We start from the raw sequence: 17,856 nt of genomic DNA, 5'->3' as shown, positions 1-17,856 counted from the left end.
TCTTTCTTTCTTTCTTTCTCTCTCTCTCTCTCTCTCTCTCTCTCTCTCTCTCTGTCTCTCAAATAAATAAATTTTTTAAAAGGGCTGGAGAGGCTTAGCAGCTAAGGCATTTGCCTGCAAAGCCAATGGACCCAGGTTCAATTCCCTAGGACCCATGAAAGCCAGATGCACAAGGTGGCATATGCATCTGGACTTTATTTGCAGTGGCTAGAGACCCTTGAGCACCCATTCTCTCTGTCTTTCTCTCTCTCTCTTTTGAATAAATAAATATGAAATATTAAAAAAAAAAACCTACAGCTGAGCATGATGGGGCCCTTTAATCCCAGCACTTGAGAGGCAGAGGTAGGAGGACTGCTGTGAGTTTGAGGCCACCCTGAGACTACATGAATTCCAGGTCAGCCTGAGCTAGAGCAAGACCCTACCTCAAAAACAAGCAAACAAAAACAAAAAGACAGGCAAATTTTTGGACTGTGGATATATGTGTGAATAAGCTGGTCTGTACATAGAATTTGTTGCAGAACATATTTCCTTGCCCTCTAAAACTACAGTCCATCTTTTTTCCCCAAAAGTGATCTTTAGAATATTCTCCTTGAGATAATATTCTCTATTTCATAAATGTTCACATAGCAAGCCAGTCTTGCTCCAGAATTCCTTATAGACCATAGGCAGCTGGTTCACTCTTTTTTTTTTTTCATCTTTTCCTTTTCTATAACCCCTTCTTTTTCTTCCTTAGCACTCATGAATAGTGCACAGCAAAATGCCCCGTGGAAGAGGTATGTTTGGACAGTAAGACAAAGTCTTTTCAAGATGCCATCTTTGCTGATTTCAGCTTCAATGGTGATGTGATTTGAGGCACACAGGGGATACTCTCCTGATTCAATGAGACCTCCTCACCAATCGGACGCATCCTGCAGAGCTCTTGCCTCTCTGGCCCTTTGTAGGCAGATGTGCCTCAGTGTAGTTTACCTCTGATGCGACTCAACAGTCAGTGAAGCCAATTGATGCTATGGGCAGCTTCCTAGTTAAGGTCTGGGTTTGGGTTGCCAACCCAACATAGGTTCAGCTGCCCCAGCCTACTTTCCGTTCTTGCCCCTGCCTCTACCCCACTCAGCTCTGGCAGCCTTACTCAGAGAAAAACAGAGAATAAAAGGCAAACGTGATAAGAGATGCATGCTTCCAACCTTCTCAAATAAGTAGCATTGAAAAGAGAGAGGAGACAGGCGTGGTAGTGATGCATGTCTTCAATCCCAGTACTCGGGAGGCAGAGGTAGGAGGATCACTGTGAGTTCGAGGCCACCCTGAGACTACATAGTGAATTCCAGGTCAGCCTGGGCTAGAGTGAGACCCTACCTTGAAAAAGAAAAGCAGAGGAATCGAGAGGTGATGAAAGCAACTGATTGAAATAGTTTCTATCTCAGCTGGGTGTGATGGCGCACACCTTTACCCCAGTACTCAGGAGACACAGGTAGGAGGATCACCATGAGTTCAAGGCCACCCTGAGACTACATAATGAATTCCAGGTCAGCCTGAGCTAGAGTGAGAGCCTACTTTAAAAAAAAAAAAAAAAAAAAAAAAAAAAAACAAGTTTATATCTCAAATTCCCCTGCTGCATAAATCGCTGCACTGGAGTACCTGAAGGGCCCCAAAGGATGTTTAGAATGTGCTCTGTGAACATAGACAATATTCTCTCTGATATAATTGACCCTCATTTGTGACATCGTTTCCATATTAGATTAGATTGATTTGCTTTATAAAGTAAAATTTAGGACAAACATGAACCGTAGAATCTTTTGACTTGAGGCAAAAGTCACTGCTCCATATGTGGTAATCTATGTGTTGCAGTCAGGTTCACAGTGCTGGTAGAAATCACCCAACCAAGAGCAGCTTGTGGGAAAAAGAGGTTTCTTTTGGCTTACAGGCTCAGGGGGAAGCTCCACAACGGCAGGGGGAAACGATGGCATGAGCAGAGGGTGGACATCACCCCCTGGCCAACATAAGGTAGACAATAGCAACAGGAGAGTGTGCCGAACATTGGCTTGGGGAAACTGGCTATAAAACTCATAAGCCCTCCCCCAACAATACACTGCCTCCAGGAGGCGTTAATTCCCAAATCTCCATCAGCTGGGAATTTAACATTCAGAACAACTAAGTTTATGGGGGACACCTGAATCAGACCACCACACTGTGTTAGGAAAAGGTTCGCACCTTTGGCATTTCTACATAAGGGTTGTAAACATCCAGAAAAGATCGAAAGGTTACCACTTCTACACTCCTTACCATACACTTATAAAGTCTATCATCATGCAATCATGCAGATTAGATACTTAAAATTTTTCTTCCCGTCGTTTTTCATGTCATAATCTTAATGCTTCTGCTGTGCAATTTATATCTAATTATCTTTCCTTTCTTCATTCTTCAAGTTATTTTCAGATCCACAGAATGTGTTTGGGGCAATATATTTGAAATCTGTATGTTCTGTGATTCAAATCTGTAATTATAATTAACCTTTTTCTATATATAAAAAATCATTTTGAATGACTTTTCTGATTAGAGATATTAAAATTTATACATCCTATATGTGTCCAGTGTAAGTTAATCTTTTCTATTGTTGTAATCTGTGAATTTTAAAGTTAAATTGAATGTATTAATTTTTTACTATATTGATTATTTTTTCTTCTATAGCTTCTCGGACCTCTATTCAAAGTGAACTGCATCGGGATAGGAGGTATGGTTATATTTATAATAGAGGGCATATATTCTGGTAATTTAAATAAAAAAGTCATCAACTGGAAAGTTAAATATTTAGCCTTCATAAGCAATATTTTACTGAGTTCTGTCTTATTACTACACATCCTGAATTTAATCTTCAAGTATGAAAGTTGAAGATTTTGCTGAAGAAAAGTGGCACAGGCCTTAAAAGATTCCTTTGTCTGCTGGGCGTGATGTCGCACGCCTTTAGTCCCAGCACTCAGGAGGCAGAGGCAGGAGGATCACCTAGAATCCAAAGCCACCCTGAGACTACATAGTGAATTCCAGGTCAGCCTGGACTAGAGTGAGAAACACCTTGAAAAACCAAATAATAATGATAATGATAATAATAATAATAAATAATTGCTGTAAAACATTGTTCTAACTGCTTCAGAGAAATGCTTTGTACCTCACAGATGTGTAGTAAATGTTGCCTAGCTGGATGGAAGACAAGAGAGAAAACTGATTAGAAGGATTTTTTTAAAATCCAGATAAGCAGGCAGGCTAGATAAATCTGGATGGATGGATGGTGGAGGGTTGGTTTGAAAGAGGGAAGAAGTATAGGAGTGAGGAAAGAGCAGATGGATAGAAGAAAGGATTAATAGAAGTCTGGTAGAATGGATGGACAAATGGATGGAAGGGTGGACAGATAAATTGATGGATAGAGCTTTTGAGTCATGATCTCTGCTTTCAAGTTTCTTATAGTTCAGTGTACAATAATAAAGAATAAGGGCATAATAGATGGCTTAGCAGTTAAGTGCTTGACTGTGAAGCCTAAGGACCCCGGTTCAAGGCTCAATTCCCCAGGACCCTCATTAGCCAGATGCACAAGGGGGTGCCACGTGTCTGGAGTTCGTTTGCAGTGGCTGGAGGTCCTGGTGTACCCATTCTGTCTCTCTCTCTCTCTTTCTGCCTCTTTCTCTCTCTGTTGCTCTCAAATAAATAAATAAAAATAAAGAATAAGAACTTTGGGGCTGGAGAGATGGCTTAGTGGTTAAGTCGCTTGCCTGCAACGCTAAAGGACCCCAGTTCTATTTCCCAGGACCCAAGTAAGCCAAATGCACAAGGGGACACATGCATCTGGAGCTCATTTGCAATGGCTGGGGGCCCTAGCATGCCCATTCTCTCTCTCCTTCTCTCTGCCTCTCTCTCTCTCTCTCTCTCTCAAATAAATAAATAAAAATAAAAATAAACTAAAAGTAGGGCTGGAGAGATGGCTTAGTCATTAAGGTGTTTACCTGCAAAGCCAAAGAACCCAGGTTCAACTCCCCAGGACCCACATAAGCCAGATACACAAGGGGCACATGCATCTGGAGTTTATTTGCAGAGGCTGGAGGCCCTGAGTGCCATTCTATATCTGCCTCTCTCTTTCCTCCTCTCTCTTAAATAAATTAATTAATTAATTTTTAAAAACTAAAAATAAAAAATAAAAAGAGGAAGAACTTTGGAGTGTGAAGGGAAATCATCTTACTCCATAGTTCAGACTAGTCTGGAACTCACTATTGCAGGCCAGGCTGGCCTGAAACTTATGGTGATCCTCCTGCTTCAATGCTTGGATTACATGTGTGAGGCTGTAATTAATTATAGGCAGAACAAGGGCTTTAGAGACTGACAGATCCAAGTTCAAACCTTGACTCTCCCCCCGCCCCCGACCATGTGACCTTGAACAAGCTGCTTGCTTACCGTCCATAGCTTCTATATCCCTGTCTTTACATTGGTGCTGGTCACACCTACGTCACAAGGTAGTCCCAAGGATATGTATGTGTTATAATGATTAACATTTATTAATGGGTGGCTTTAGGAAAAAAAAGCTGTCCACAAAAGGTTCTAGGGAATGCTGCTCAAACTTAACCAGGCTCTTTCCTTCACAAGCTAGCATGAAAATGTGGCTCTGGGCACAATTTTGATAATGACAGTGCTTTTTTATATTTTCCATAGGGTGCTAGAGCAAGGTAGAATGGGCTTCATCCCTGCTTGTTTGATAAGAAACTGAAGCTCAGAGTTAATTGATTTTTCCCTCCCAAGGTCACACAGTTGGTGTTGCTTAGGAAATCAAGTTGAAAATAAAAGTTAAACATAAAAGTATAGAATCAGCACTGGGAAAATGGCTTAGCGGTTAAGGCATTTCCCGGCAGAGCCTAAGGACCCCGATTCAGTTCCCCAGGACCCACGTAAGCCAGATGCACAAGGGGAGTTCATTTGCAGTGACTGGAGGCCCTGGCACACCCATTCATTCTCTCTCTGTCTCAAATAAATAAAAGTAAAATACTTTTTAAAAAAGATCTCAAAGTAAATATGTAAGCTCATAGCATCTTCAGATAACTTTGAATTGGAACAGAGATAGAGTCAAGACAAGGGTATTCTTTGTACATAGTAATTTTGCCCCAGTTATAATAATGGAAAGCCAAACAATTCCACTAACTAGTGTGTCTTTGAACCTTATACCATGCACTTGTGCTCTAGGCTAGACAGCAGCAGTGCTGTGGAATCATGATTTTATGGGCCTTAATTGGCGTTTGTCCCATCAAACAAGACAGAGCCAAGTGTATTTACCCTACTTCTTTTCTTTTTCTTTCTTTCTTTTTTTTTTTTTTTTTTTTTTTTGTTGTTGTTGTTGTTGTTGGTTTTTGAGGTAGGGTCTCACTCTAGCCCAGGTTGACCTGGAATTCACTATGTCATCTCAGGGTGACCTCAAACTTGTGGCGATCCTCCTACCTCTGCCTCCCTAGTGCTGAGATTAAAGGCATGTGCCACCACGCCCAGCTCACCCTACTTCTTTATTTTAATTTTTTTTTTTTTTTACTTTAGAGAGAGAGAGAATAGGTGTGCTAGGGCCTCAGCCACTGAAATCAAACTCCAGATGCTTGCACCACCTAGCGGGCATGTGCAAACTTGCACTTGCCTCACCTTTGCGCATCTGGCTTATGTGGGTTTCTGGACAGTCAAACATGGGTCCTTAGGCTTCGCAGACAAGTGTCTTAACCGCTAAGCCATCTCCTCAGCCCTTCATTTTTATTTATTTATTAGAGACAGAGAGAAGAACAGAGTGAGAGAGAAAATGGGTGCTCCAGGGCCTTTGGCCACTGCAAATGAAATCCAGATGCATGCGCCACCTTGTGCATCTGGCTTACATGGGACCTGGCGAATCAAACCTGGGGTACTTAGGCTTTGCAGGCAAGAGCCTCAATGGCTAAGCCATCTGTCCAGGCCAACAGCCCTTCTTTAACTTCTTGAGATTGGCGGAGAATGATGATGGTCCTTGGCTCCCTTGAAGGCTGCCTGGGTGCGCTAGGAGAGCACCCCTGCTAGGAAGGCCATTTCTGACAGGATGGAAGATCTTACCACTCTGAGGAGCCAGGAGCGTGCTCTCATAGGCAATGACAGCTTGCTGCCCACCTGTGAAACCTCACTGGGGTTTCCTCTTCCAGGCGCCCAGAGATCACCATTGTGGCGGCGGAGCCCCTTAGGCCAGCCTCGTGGTTTCCAGGAGCCCCTCCACCGGGACTAGGATTCCCCCCGACTCCTGCAGCAGGCCCTTGGAGGCCCAATGACCTGGTTCCCGCTGAGGTGAATAAATGCCATGTTACCCTCTTTGCACTCTCTTTGTAAAGCTACATTGAAAAATTAAGACAATGAGCTGGTCAACGTCTGAAGCAATCGATTGTCTTTTGCAGCTCCCGCCTTCCTACGAACAGGTCATAAAAGAAATCAACCAAGTTCAGGTTAATACTACAAATAACAACAATGCTGCTGCCACCGCAAGAAACACGATTACTTCCGCAACTCAGACCGACTTTCCAGAAGAAATAGACAGCGATCTGCCTCAAAGTAATGCGAGTCATGTGTCCTTTCTTGTTTCTGACCTAGTTCTAGGGGTCGTCAGTAGACTGCCGGCCTCTAAGATAATTTGCAGTTCGTGCATAATTTATTGAGCTCTGCTTCCTAGACATTGTGATCACTGTGTGCTTTCTTAATTTGGGTATGTAGTGATTATTATAATATATCATTGTCAGGAGCTGCAGCCCAATCTCTCGTTAGTATCACAGAAATATCATCTGTTAACTCCTGGTTTGCATGGCTGGGGCTCCCCCGTAGATTCCCACAGAGAAAAATTTTATATTTAGCAACTTGAACTCAGTAGGATGCTAAGAGTGATGGTTCTGTTAGTTGTTTCCCCACAAAGTATTTTTTTGGGGGGAGGGGGTTTCGAGGTAGGGTCTCACTCTGGCCCAGGCTGGCCTGGAATTCACTATGTAGGCTCAGGGTGGCCTCAAACTCATGGCGATTCTCCTACCTCTGCCTCCCGAGTGCTGGGATTAAAGGCGTGCGCCACCACACTCGGCTCCAAAGTATTTTATTATGGTGATTATTGCGTGAACTTCTTTCTGAGGAGATGTGAACAAACATCTACTCACCTCAGGGCACCAACCACAGAAACAGTTGCACCCAAATGTGGCTTGTTGAACCTCCCGGTTTAACTGGGGGTTACCTACAGGAGCATGGACGACTTAATGTGAGGCAGGGGAGGGGCTGGAACTCTCTCAGTAGTGGTTAACCAAGGCCTCAGGAAAGGTCTGGGCTTTATGAGCCCCACACCGTACATTCCCCTACAGTCATAAACTGCCTGTGAATCATGGGGGAAGGGAGTGGCCCCAAGAGCCCCTCCTCATCATTGCAGAAAGTTAATGGACCCAAACCTGTGTGGATCTCCTTTGTTAATCACAGCTGCCGACAGTTCAAGGGGCCAATGGCCATGTCGTCCCTGGAAGTGTCAGACCTGGAGGACAGCAGTCCACAGAAGTAATAGAGAGGAGAGTCACAACTTTGGGAAAGAAAAGCATTAAAGTTGTTGGGATTTTGACAGCCATGTGATGTCTGATGACAATCAGCAATATGTATATATTATTACATATTACCTATTAAATATACATTTATATATAAATTTATTTGTCTGTCTGAAAGAGAGAGAGACAGAGAGAGTATGGGTATGCCAAGACCTGTTGTTGTTCAAATGAACTCCAAATGCACATAACACTTTGTGCATTTGGCTTTTAAGGGTCCTGGGGAATAGAAACTGAAGAGCACTTCTCCTGTATTCTATAAATACCTGAGTACAGGGCTGGAGGAATAGCTTAGCGGTGAAGGCATTTGCCTGCAAAGCCACAGACCCCAGGTTGGATTCCCCAGGACCCACGTTAGCCAGATGCACGAGGGTACACGCATCTGGAGTTCCTTTGCAGTGGCTGGAAGCCCTGGCATGCCCATTCTGTCTCTTTCTCTCTCTTTCTTTCAAAGAATAACACAGCAACCTCTTTCTGTCCCTTTGGTTTTATAGCACTACAGGTGCCCCTCAAACCTCTTCAGCCTTCCCCAGAAGCCTCACCTGGTGCTCTCCCAGCAAATGCGGCACCCTTAATCGTCTTTGATGTTTCTGAGGAACAGAACGGTCCAGAAAACCTCAGTGCTGCAAGATGTCCAGTGCCAAAACCGAGATCAAAAGGCAACCTCAGGCCAGTAGCCAGGGATACTGACATCAAAGAGAAAACTCACCAGAAAACCAGCCCCGTGGTCCCCGAAGAGCGGCCATCCCCAGGCCCGCCACCCCCGGCTCTGTTGGACGGTACCTGCGACCTAGATAGTCAGGCAGTGATGGACACTATGAACACGGAACAAAGCCAAAATAGTATTGTTTCAAGGATCAAAGCATTTGAGGGCCAGACTAGCCTAGAAGCCTCGGAACTGGCCAAGAAGCCAGAGATCATTCCCCGTACGCTGCCCCCGAAGCCCGCAGCTCCCTCGGGGAAACCCTTGGTGGCTCCCAAACCAGCAGCAGCTCACCGCGTTTCTGGAGACTGGGAAGCCTGGGCTGAGAACAGACTCAGGGGGTCCCCCAGAGAAGGGCTCACCCCATACTCCTCCCCGCAGGAAGCCGCAAGCATCCCAGGAACCAAACCTGAATTGCCAAAGAAACCAACTCCTGGCCTTACACGAAGTGTTAATCATGAGATTTCTGATGGAGGAGGAGGAGGGCCTGTGACCCACAGCCCTGATGGGACCAGGAAGGTCCCGACTCCTGCCCCGAGGCCCTTGCTACCCAAGAAATCGGCCTCCTCTGAAAACTCCACCTACCCATCAGTTCCACCCAAACTGGTCCCCGTGCCTCCCCGTCTCTCGGTGGCATCCCAAGCCAAAGCCTTCAGGTCACTGGGAGAAGGGCCTCCTGCCAACCCCCCAGCGGCAGCCCTGCAAAGCCCGGCCCTGGAGGACGTGGACCTCATCAGCTTTGACGATGACATCTTGCCCAGCTCCTCCGGGAACCTAGCTGAGAACCCTGTGGGTTCTGACATGGTTCTAGGTGAGTAGAACTCTCAAGTGGAGGGGAGCCCTCACCAGAGGTGCCTTAGATGGCATCTGCTGTTTCCAGAACATGAGTTATGGAGGGGTAAGCAGAGAAATTAAGAGACAGGGGCACAGATGGACACAGAGGAAGGGGAACACATGGGGTGGAAGGAGGGGAGAGACCCTAGAACACACTCATTACAGTGGAAGCTTCAGGTATCTGAGAAGTCACACAGTGACCTCAGAGGGGCCCCAGCTGAGGTTACCAGGACAGAGGCCAGCCCTGGGGGAGGGCTTCTGCAAGAGAGCCATGCAGGAAGCCAGGGCCCCCACCACATGCTGCAGGACGCCCCCATAATCTCCACGGAACATCCTCCCTTGGCAAGGCAAATTTTCCTAAATAAAATTCAATGGCTCTAAGTTCGCTGCCAAGATCAGGACAATTAAATTTCCCAAGAGACATAGAGTATGTTTTCTTTCCTTACAGTGTCCAGATGGTGGGCGTGACGAGAAAGCTGAGCTATTTGTTATTGATAACATGCCTTGTACGTCTGTTTACTTACTTGGGTGGAATTCATGAGCATATTATAAGCAAGAATATTTCCCAAAGCTTAATTGTTGTCTTATAAATAATTTAGAATGCCTCAAAGAGTATATGATTTCAAAGCCACATTCTGATAGGCATGATGGTGATTAGGTGTAATCACAGCACTTGGAAGGCTGAGGCAGGAGAATCACAAGTTCACTGACAGCTTAACTACATAGTGAAACTCAGTCTCAACGAACACAAAATTCTGAACATGACAGCAGACATCTTCATTAAATATGTATCATGCATGCAACATTGTAACTGGCTACAAACTAAAAAGACATCCCTTCTGTTTACAAAGGGCGGAAGGAAAACCATATAGGAGTGTTGAACCTTTGGAAATTGCAACCTGACATTGTCATCTACAAGGTTCACACTCAAGAAACATACAGTTGGGCCACAGAGATGGCTCAGTGGCGACAGGTGCCTTCTTGCAAAGCCTGTGACCTGGGTTTGATTCCTCAGCACTCACATAAAGTCAGACACAATGTGGTGCATGCATCTGGAGTTTGTAGTGGCAAGGGACCCTAGTGTGCTCATACATACATCCAAATAAGCTAAAAAAAAAAAATTTTTTTTTTTTGAGCCAGGTGGGGTGGCGCATGCCTTTAATCCCAGCTCCCAGCACTTGAGAGGTAGAGGTAGGAGGGTCACTGTGAGTTCAAGGCCACCCTGAGAATACAGAGTGAATCCCAGGTCAGCCTGGGCTAGAGTGAGACCCTACCTGAAAAAAAAAAAAAATTAAAAAGGCAAAAAATCCAGATGGGTTGGCACATGTATTTAATCCCCACACTTGGGAGGCAGAGGTAGGTGGATCACCGTGAGTTCGAAGCCACCCTGAGACTACATAGACAATTCCAGATCAGCCTGAGTAGAGCCAGACCCTACCCAGGAATTTATCCATCTCCTCCACATTATCCAGTTTTGTGGAGTAGAGGTTTTTGAAATAAGTCCTGATGATTCTCCCAATTTCACTTACGTCTGTTGTGATCTCTCCTTTTTCATTTTGAATTTTGTTAATTTGAAGCTTCTCTTTTATTTTGCTTGACCAAATTGGCCAGGGGCTTGTCAATCTTGTTTATTTTTTCAAAGAACCAGTTCTTTGTTTTGTCAGTTGTCTTAATTGTTTCCTTGGTTTCCAATTCATGAATTTCTGCTCTGATTTTAATTATTTCTTTCCTTCTGGAGCTCTTTGGGTTGAATATTTCTTGCTTTTCCAGTGCCTTTAGGTGGATGGTTAGGTTATTGATTTGGGATCTCTCTGTCTTTTTTATGAAGGCATTGAGTGCTATGAATTTTCCCCTGAGGACCGCCTTCATTGTGTTCCATAAGTTTTGGTACGATGTGTTCTCGTCATCATTCAATTCTAGAAATTTTGCAATTTTATTTTTTATTTCATCCACTATCCATTTATTGTTTAAAAATGTGCTGTTCAGTTTCCAGGTGCCGTTGGGATTCTTGGTGGGTCTTTTGTTGTTGATTTCTAGCAATCTGATATCATGCAGGGAATTATGTCAAGCTTCCTAAATATGTGGAGGCAGTCTTTGTGACCCAGTATATGGTCTATTTTAGAGAATGTTCCATGGGCTACTGCGAAGAATGTGTAGTCTGTGGATTTGGGATGGAAAGTTCTGTAGTGTCCATTAGGTCAAGGTGATCTATGGTTTTGCCAAAAACAAAACAAAACAAAATCTCATAATGTTTCAAGTTTATGATTTTGTGTTGGACTGCATTCATAGCCATGTTTTGCTGCCTGGGACCTACCAGCCATAGGCTGGACATGCCTGTGAGCTTCTGCCAATGTTCCTAATACTCTGCTAAATAACCAGACATGTTTTTATTTTGTTCGTGCAACTCAGATATTATCTGGTTTATTGCCAAAAAAAAACCTCTGAGAGAGAGATTGGCCTCGGGTTGTGAAATTGTTTTCCAAACTAAGAATCAAATTTAGTCGCGCTGTGTGGGCTTGCTCGCCCCCAACCATTGTCATGACTTCTTAAACGGGACGACACTTGAGTAACTTAACTTGTTGCCCAATATAATTTTCTTATCCAAAATGTTTTTTGGTATTACAAACTTCACAGAAGGGCAGGGGTAGATAAATCTTAATAGCAGCATTCTGGTAAAGGGGACCATTGCAGTCAGGTTTGCATTGCTGGCAGAAATCATCCAACCAAAAGCAGCTTGTGGGAAAAGGGGTTTATTTTGGCTTACAGACTTGAAGGGAAGATCCATGATGGCAGGGGGAAATGATGACATGAGCAGAGGGTGGACATCACCCCCTGGCCAACATAAGATGGACAACAGCAACAGGAGAGTGTGCCCAACACTGGCAAGGGGAAACTGGCTGTAACACCCATAAGCCCGCCCCCAACAATACACCGCCATCAGGAGGCTTTAATTTCCAATTGCCATCAGCTGGGGAGACTAGCATTCAGAATATTTAAGTTTATGGGGGACACCTGAATCAAACCACCACAGGTAGAAATAGTAAGAAACAAAAAGGAAATACTACCGTTTAGAACCAGGTAGTCTGTGGGCGTGGCAGCATGGTTCAGAAGTGCTGAGACTTACTGCGCGTTGTGTCGAAGGTGATTACAGACAACTTCAGGAAGAAAGACAGCAGTGTCCTCTCAGCCTGAACACAGGCCCATTTCCACCACCTCATCACACAACATGTCATTATTAGGATGGAGTTTCAGCAAAATGTGTAATTTCCGTGCCCCGCCTGACTTTAACCATTGGTCTTGACCGTGAAGTCATACTGAACTAAATATTTTACCTTTTTTGTAAACCTTCTCCTCCTATATTTTCCACCTCACCTACGTAGCCTCCCCCAGTGAGACCTAGAAACCACCCTGGGTTGCCTGGCCCTTTTTCTCTTTTCTGAGGTCTCACTATGCAATACAGGCTCGTCTTGAGCTATCTTCCTCTTGCATCAGCATCTGGAAATGCAGGAATTGCAGGCATACGCCACTACATCTTTTGAACTAAAAAATAATATTATCAGAAAGTCTTACTTACTCTAGGGGGTTATTTGTAAGCCCTAGCAATTCTCTGGTCTCTCTTCCCCCATGGGACTGGGGTTTATGGGTGTGAGTGCTGGGGGAAATCAAAGTCACACGGTCTCAGACTCCCTCAGGCCCGCAACTTATACAGAAAGTGCACTTAACGCCATCTCCCAGCCCTGATTTCTTCCTTCTGCCTCTACCTGCCAAATGCTGGGATTGTAGGCTTGGGTCACCACAAATCATAATTTGATCAGATTTGTATTTCAAGTTTGATGCTCTTCTGATAATCTTAAATTGGCCTTCTTTTTAAATTTTTTTCCCCCCGCCGGCCATGGTGGCGCACGCCTTTAATCCCAGCACTCGGGAAGCAGAGGTAGGAGGATCGCCGTGAGTTCAAAGCCACCCTGAGACTACATAGTTAATTCCAGGTCAGCCTTAGCTAGAGTGAGATCCTACCTTGAAAAAAAAAAAAAAATTAGTTTTCAAGACAGGCGTGGTGGCGCAAGCTTTTAATCCCAGCACTCGGGAGGCAGAGGTAGGTGGATCACCGTGAGTTCAAAGCCACCCTGAGACTACATAGTTAATTCCAGGTCAGCCTTAGCTAGAGTGAAACCCTACCTCAAAAAAACAAAAGACAAAGTGAAAGAAGCCAGACGTCAAAGGCCCCATATGGTGCAATTCCATTGACACAAGATGCTCAGGAAGAGCAGAAGTCTGTTGATTGACAGAAAGCTCACTAGTGGTTGCCCAGGGTCAGGGGAAATGTGGAGGGACTGCAGTGCCTCCAGGATGTTTGTAGAGATGATGAAAATGTTTGACGGGCTGGAGAGATGGCTTAGCGGTTAAGCGCTTGCCTGTGAAGCCTAAGGACCCCGGTTCGAGGCTCGGTTCCCCAGGTCCCACGTTAGCCAGATGCACAAGGGGGCGCACGCATCTGGAGTTCGTTTGCAGTGGCTGGAAGCCCTGGCGCGCCCATTCTCTCTCTCCCTCTATCTGTCTTTCTCTCTGTGTCTGTCGCTCTCAAATAAGTAAATAAAAAAAAAAATTAAAAAAAAAAGAAAATGTTTGAAAACTGCTGTAATAATGATTGTGTAACTTTTCCAATATATAAGAGCCCTGAATTATAATGTAAGCTGGTCAACTGCATGCTGTTTGAATTGTATCTCAGCAAACCTATTAAAAATCAAACAAGCCTAAGAGAAGTAGACTCTAACACAGAGATATTGTCAGGTAATAGAGGACAACCTTGAAATTAAACCTACTCATAATCCAAAAAAAAAAAAAAGACAAATTTTATTTTATTTTTATTTATTTCTTTGAGAGCAACAGACAGAGAGAGAAAGAGGCAGATAGAGAGGGAGAGAATGGGTGCGCCAGGGCCTCCAGCCACTGCAGTCGAACTCCAGATGCATGTGCCACCTTGTGCATCTGGCTTACGTGGGCCCTGAGGAATCGAGCCTCGAACCGGGGTCCCAAGGCTTCACAGGCAAGTGCTTAACCGCTAAGCCATCTCTCCAGCCCTTAAATTGGTTTTCTAAACTTAGGACTTGCCTCATTTGTGATCTAATATGTTTTCATAGAGGGAGTTGTCTAATTTTTTCCCCTTAGTAGCCTAACAATTACGATGTTAACTGGCGTACTATGTGGAGAATTAAGAGACATAACATAGAGTGTATCTTGCCACCACCTACCCACCCGGAGCTGGTACTGACATGAGCTAACATGAGCGATGCCTTTGGCAGGAATGGTGTGGTGACCTGAGAGGTGGATGCAAGGAAGGGTGTCAAGTTGGTGAAGGGCTGCTTATTTGTAGTTCAGCTTATTTGTTTTGTTTTTTGAGGTAGTGTCTCACTCTAGCCCAGGCTGACCTGGAATTCACTATGGAGCCTCAGGGTGGCCTCGAACTCATGGTGCTCCTCCTACCTCTGCCTCCCGAATGCTGGGCTTAAAGGTGTGCACCACCATGCCCAGCTTTGTAGTTCAGCCTTTTGTGTGTCCTGCAAGGAGCTGGTTGGCAAACTGTGCATACGGAACAGCAGCTCCTAACAGGCTGAGCATGAATTGTGCTCATGAACAGAGCTGCGCGGAGATCTGGTTTATAGCAGGACCTCTTTCTTTCCTACCTTCTTTCTTTCTCTCTCACTTACCTTCTTTCTTGCCGTTCTTTCCCCTCCTTTCCTGCTTTTTTCCCCAGTGTACAGTATGTATTAATTTGAGCAATGGGAGTGAACACAAAAAACAACAGTCACAAATGTTACTTCCTTTCTTTAAAAAAAATTTTATTTATTTGAGAGAGAGAGAAAAAAAAAAATCAGATAGAGAGACAATGGGTGCACCAGGGCCTCTAGCCACTGCAAATGAACTCCACAGAACATAGAGCATCTTCAACATTTTAGAGCTGATTGATATTTTTATTTTGTAATTATCAATGCTGAGAATTCCACTTCATAAATACATGGTACAGAATGGCCAAAGTATGTTTAGAGTCATTTCAGATACTGTTTGAAAGTCTGTCCTAATCCCAAACCAAAATTGATCGAAAGATTTTTTTTTTAATGAAATTCAAATCAGGAACTCAAAACAACAGTTTTTTAATAAAAAAAAATCACACTACAACCCAAAGATATCTTAATTTGATACATATTGAAGAGTGATGGTAGAAAATATTAAGTCTATTTAAACCATTATGATTTCATTATCAAACCATAATAAATCAATTGTTTCTATGAGTAGAAAATTTCACATGCACAGGAAAAAAAAAAAAGACCACTGTACTTCATAACATGCAATGGCTTTGAACCTGATCTGAGACAGTTCAGGCAGTGTTGGTTAGCATGGTGTTGTGCGGCAGGGTGACATGTGCCATGCAACATGTACACGTATGTTCAGAATCAAGGCTGTAGTGAAGTCATACAATGAGGCATGGACTAGAACTACCAGAAAAACTTTAGATTCATTGCGTATTTGATTTTAAATGGAATTTTGATCATTATGGGTTCAGATACATATTGTTAAATTTTTATGACTGAAGCATTTAGTCACATGACTTCCTATGGAGCCGCACCGCAGGGTTGAACACCCTGGGGCGGGCTGGGCATGCCCTAGAGCGTTTGCCTCGCGCGCAAGAAGCTGGGTTTGATCCTCAGCACCCCATAGAACCAGGTGTGGCAGCACACACCTGTAATCTCAATGCCTGGGAGGAGGAAGCAGTAGGATCAGAAGTTTAAGGCCATCCTCAGCTACACAGTGAGTTTGAGGCCAGCCTGAGCTACATGATACCCTGTATCTAAGCAATTTAGGGAGGGGAAAAGAGGGAAGGAAGCCCGTGTTTCTGGGAGTATTTCCCTACAAGTAAGAAGTAAAGAATAGGTACAGAGTTACAGCATATACAACTCACTGTATCTCTTATAGAATGAAGGCAGAGACAGCCTCATTAGATCCTGTTTACTGTATAGACTATTAGTTACTGAACAGTTTTTTTTTTTTTTAATTTATTTATTTGAGAGCGACAGACACAGAGAGAAAGACAGATAGAGGGAGAGAGAGAATGGGCGCGCCAGAGCTTCCAGCCACTGCAAACGAACTCCAGACGTGTGCGCCCCCTTGTGCATCTGGCTAACGTGGGACCTGGGGAACCGAGCCTCGAACCGGGGTCCTTAGGCTTCACAGGCAAGCGCTTAACCGCTAAACCATCTCTCCAGCCCACTGAACAGTTTTTAAATATCTTTATTTTTACTTACATGTTGAGAGAGAGAGAGAGAGAATAGGTGTGCCAGGGCCTGTAGCCACTGCAAATGAACTCCAGACACATGTGCCACCTTATGCATCTGGTGTACGTGGGTTCTGGAGAATTGAACCTGGATCCTTAGGCTTTGCAGGCAAGCACTTTAACTGCTAAGCCATTTCAAGCACTTTAACTGTTAAGCCATTTCTCCAGCCCCTGAACATTTTATTTTATTTTCACTTATCTATTTGTTTTCATGTTTCCCATCTTTTAAAAGTATTTTATAGTCATTTTCCAAACCACTGTGAAAAGAATATTCACATTAAAGACTGTTTTAGTTAAAAAGAGAGAGAGAGAGAGAGAGAATGAGTTACAGTTATACTTTTGTTTTTGTTTAAAATGCTTTCCTTAGGCATGTACTATCCATTTAAAATACATTGGTGAAGATGGAGAGATGCTGAGTCATGTATCCTTGCACCCAAATTAAATAGTTGAAGGGAGATATCATTTCTGGAATAAAACTTCCTTCCCTTCTGTGTTCTTGAAGTGTAGCTCACTAAACTAAATCCAGACTGATGGGCCCCTTCGAGGTAACAGGCAGGTGGGGTATGGGGGAGGACAAGGCCCCTGGTGAGCTCTGTGGGTAGACAGATACTCCAGTCATCCGCAGGAAGAAGAAAAGAGTCTTTTTAGGGGGATCTGGGAGGGTTTACAATTTCTCAATTGCCCTTCATTTTCAGGCAGACACTTAGGAAATGGTTACCCTCCCCAGAAAGCCAGCTTGTACATAATTCAGGACGGTCCTGGATCGCCCCTGTCACAAAGGAAGAAAGAGACATATGAATTATTTACAGAGTACTCCATTATTTCCTTTTATGAGCTCCAACTTTGTTTTTGTCTCTGCAAACTGAGATTTTGTTTATCCATGAATCGTTCTCCCTGAGGCATGAAAAATATGACTCTTACATTATGAATGAAGGGTATTTTGTTTGAATTCGTGTTAACTAAAACATGCACAATAAACCATGTCTTTCATCAGATCCCTTTCAGCTCCCCACAAAAACAGAACCAGCAAAGGAAAGAGCCGTTCAACCAGCAACCACCAGGAAGCCCACTGTAATTCGAATTCCAGCTAAACCAGGAAAACGTAAGCACTTGGCTGTCTCCTTTACTTGCGTCTCCAAGAGCCTACGAGAGATCTAAATTAATTTGCCAACGTCTGCTTTTGAAATTATGTATAACCTGCCATTTATTATTCACAGTCATGGACACTCGAAAGCAAGCTGTCTTCTCACAGTTCTTTGGAGAATTACCACCATAGGTTTGAATTTCATTTTTCCTGCAGGTAGATTTTAGGCAGAGGGAATAGAAAGAGTCTGAATCTCAGGACAGTCGACAGCATCTCAGATTTGCACCTCTGGTAAAGTTTGGTGGGAAAGTAATGG

The 17,856-nt window shown here is 44.0% G+C and overlaps 1 protein-coding gene across 3 annotated transcripts in view; it reads left to right on the top strand.

Annotated features, from left to right (window-relative positions):
- The window catches only part of Sh3d19 (SH3 domain containing 19), a 203,679-nt gene that overhangs the window by 140,352 nt on the left and 45,471 nt on the right, over positions 1–17,856 (top strand). For 2 of the 3 annotated variants that reach the window (XM_045130990.1, XM_045130988.1), the window contains exons 4-8: positions 2,683–2,725; positions 6,177–6,315; positions 6,423–6,576; positions 8,084–9,103; positions 17,451–17,558. In XM_045130990.1, coding sequence (XP_044986925.1) covers positions 2,683–2,725; positions 6,177–6,315; positions 6,423–6,576; positions 8,084–9,103; positions 17,451–17,558 — 1,464 coding nt within the window. Of the gene's footprint in view, positions 1–733; positions 774–2,682; positions 2,726–6,176; positions 6,316–6,422; positions 6,577–8,083; positions 9,104–17,450; positions 17,559–17,856 lie in introns of all 3 variants that reach the window. The other variant, XM_045130989.1, reaches the window with a different exon arrangement.

The sequence above is a fragment of the Jaculus jaculus genome, chromosome 12, assembly GCF_020740685.1.
Source record: "Jaculus jaculus isolate mJacJac1 chromosome 12, mJacJac1.mat.Y.cur, whole genome shotgun sequence".
NCBI classification, from domain to species: domain Eukaryota; kingdom Metazoa; phylum Chordata; class Mammalia; order Rodentia; family Dipodidae; genus Jaculus; species Jaculus jaculus.
This window is presented reverse-complemented; position numbering and strand designations above follow the sequence as displayed.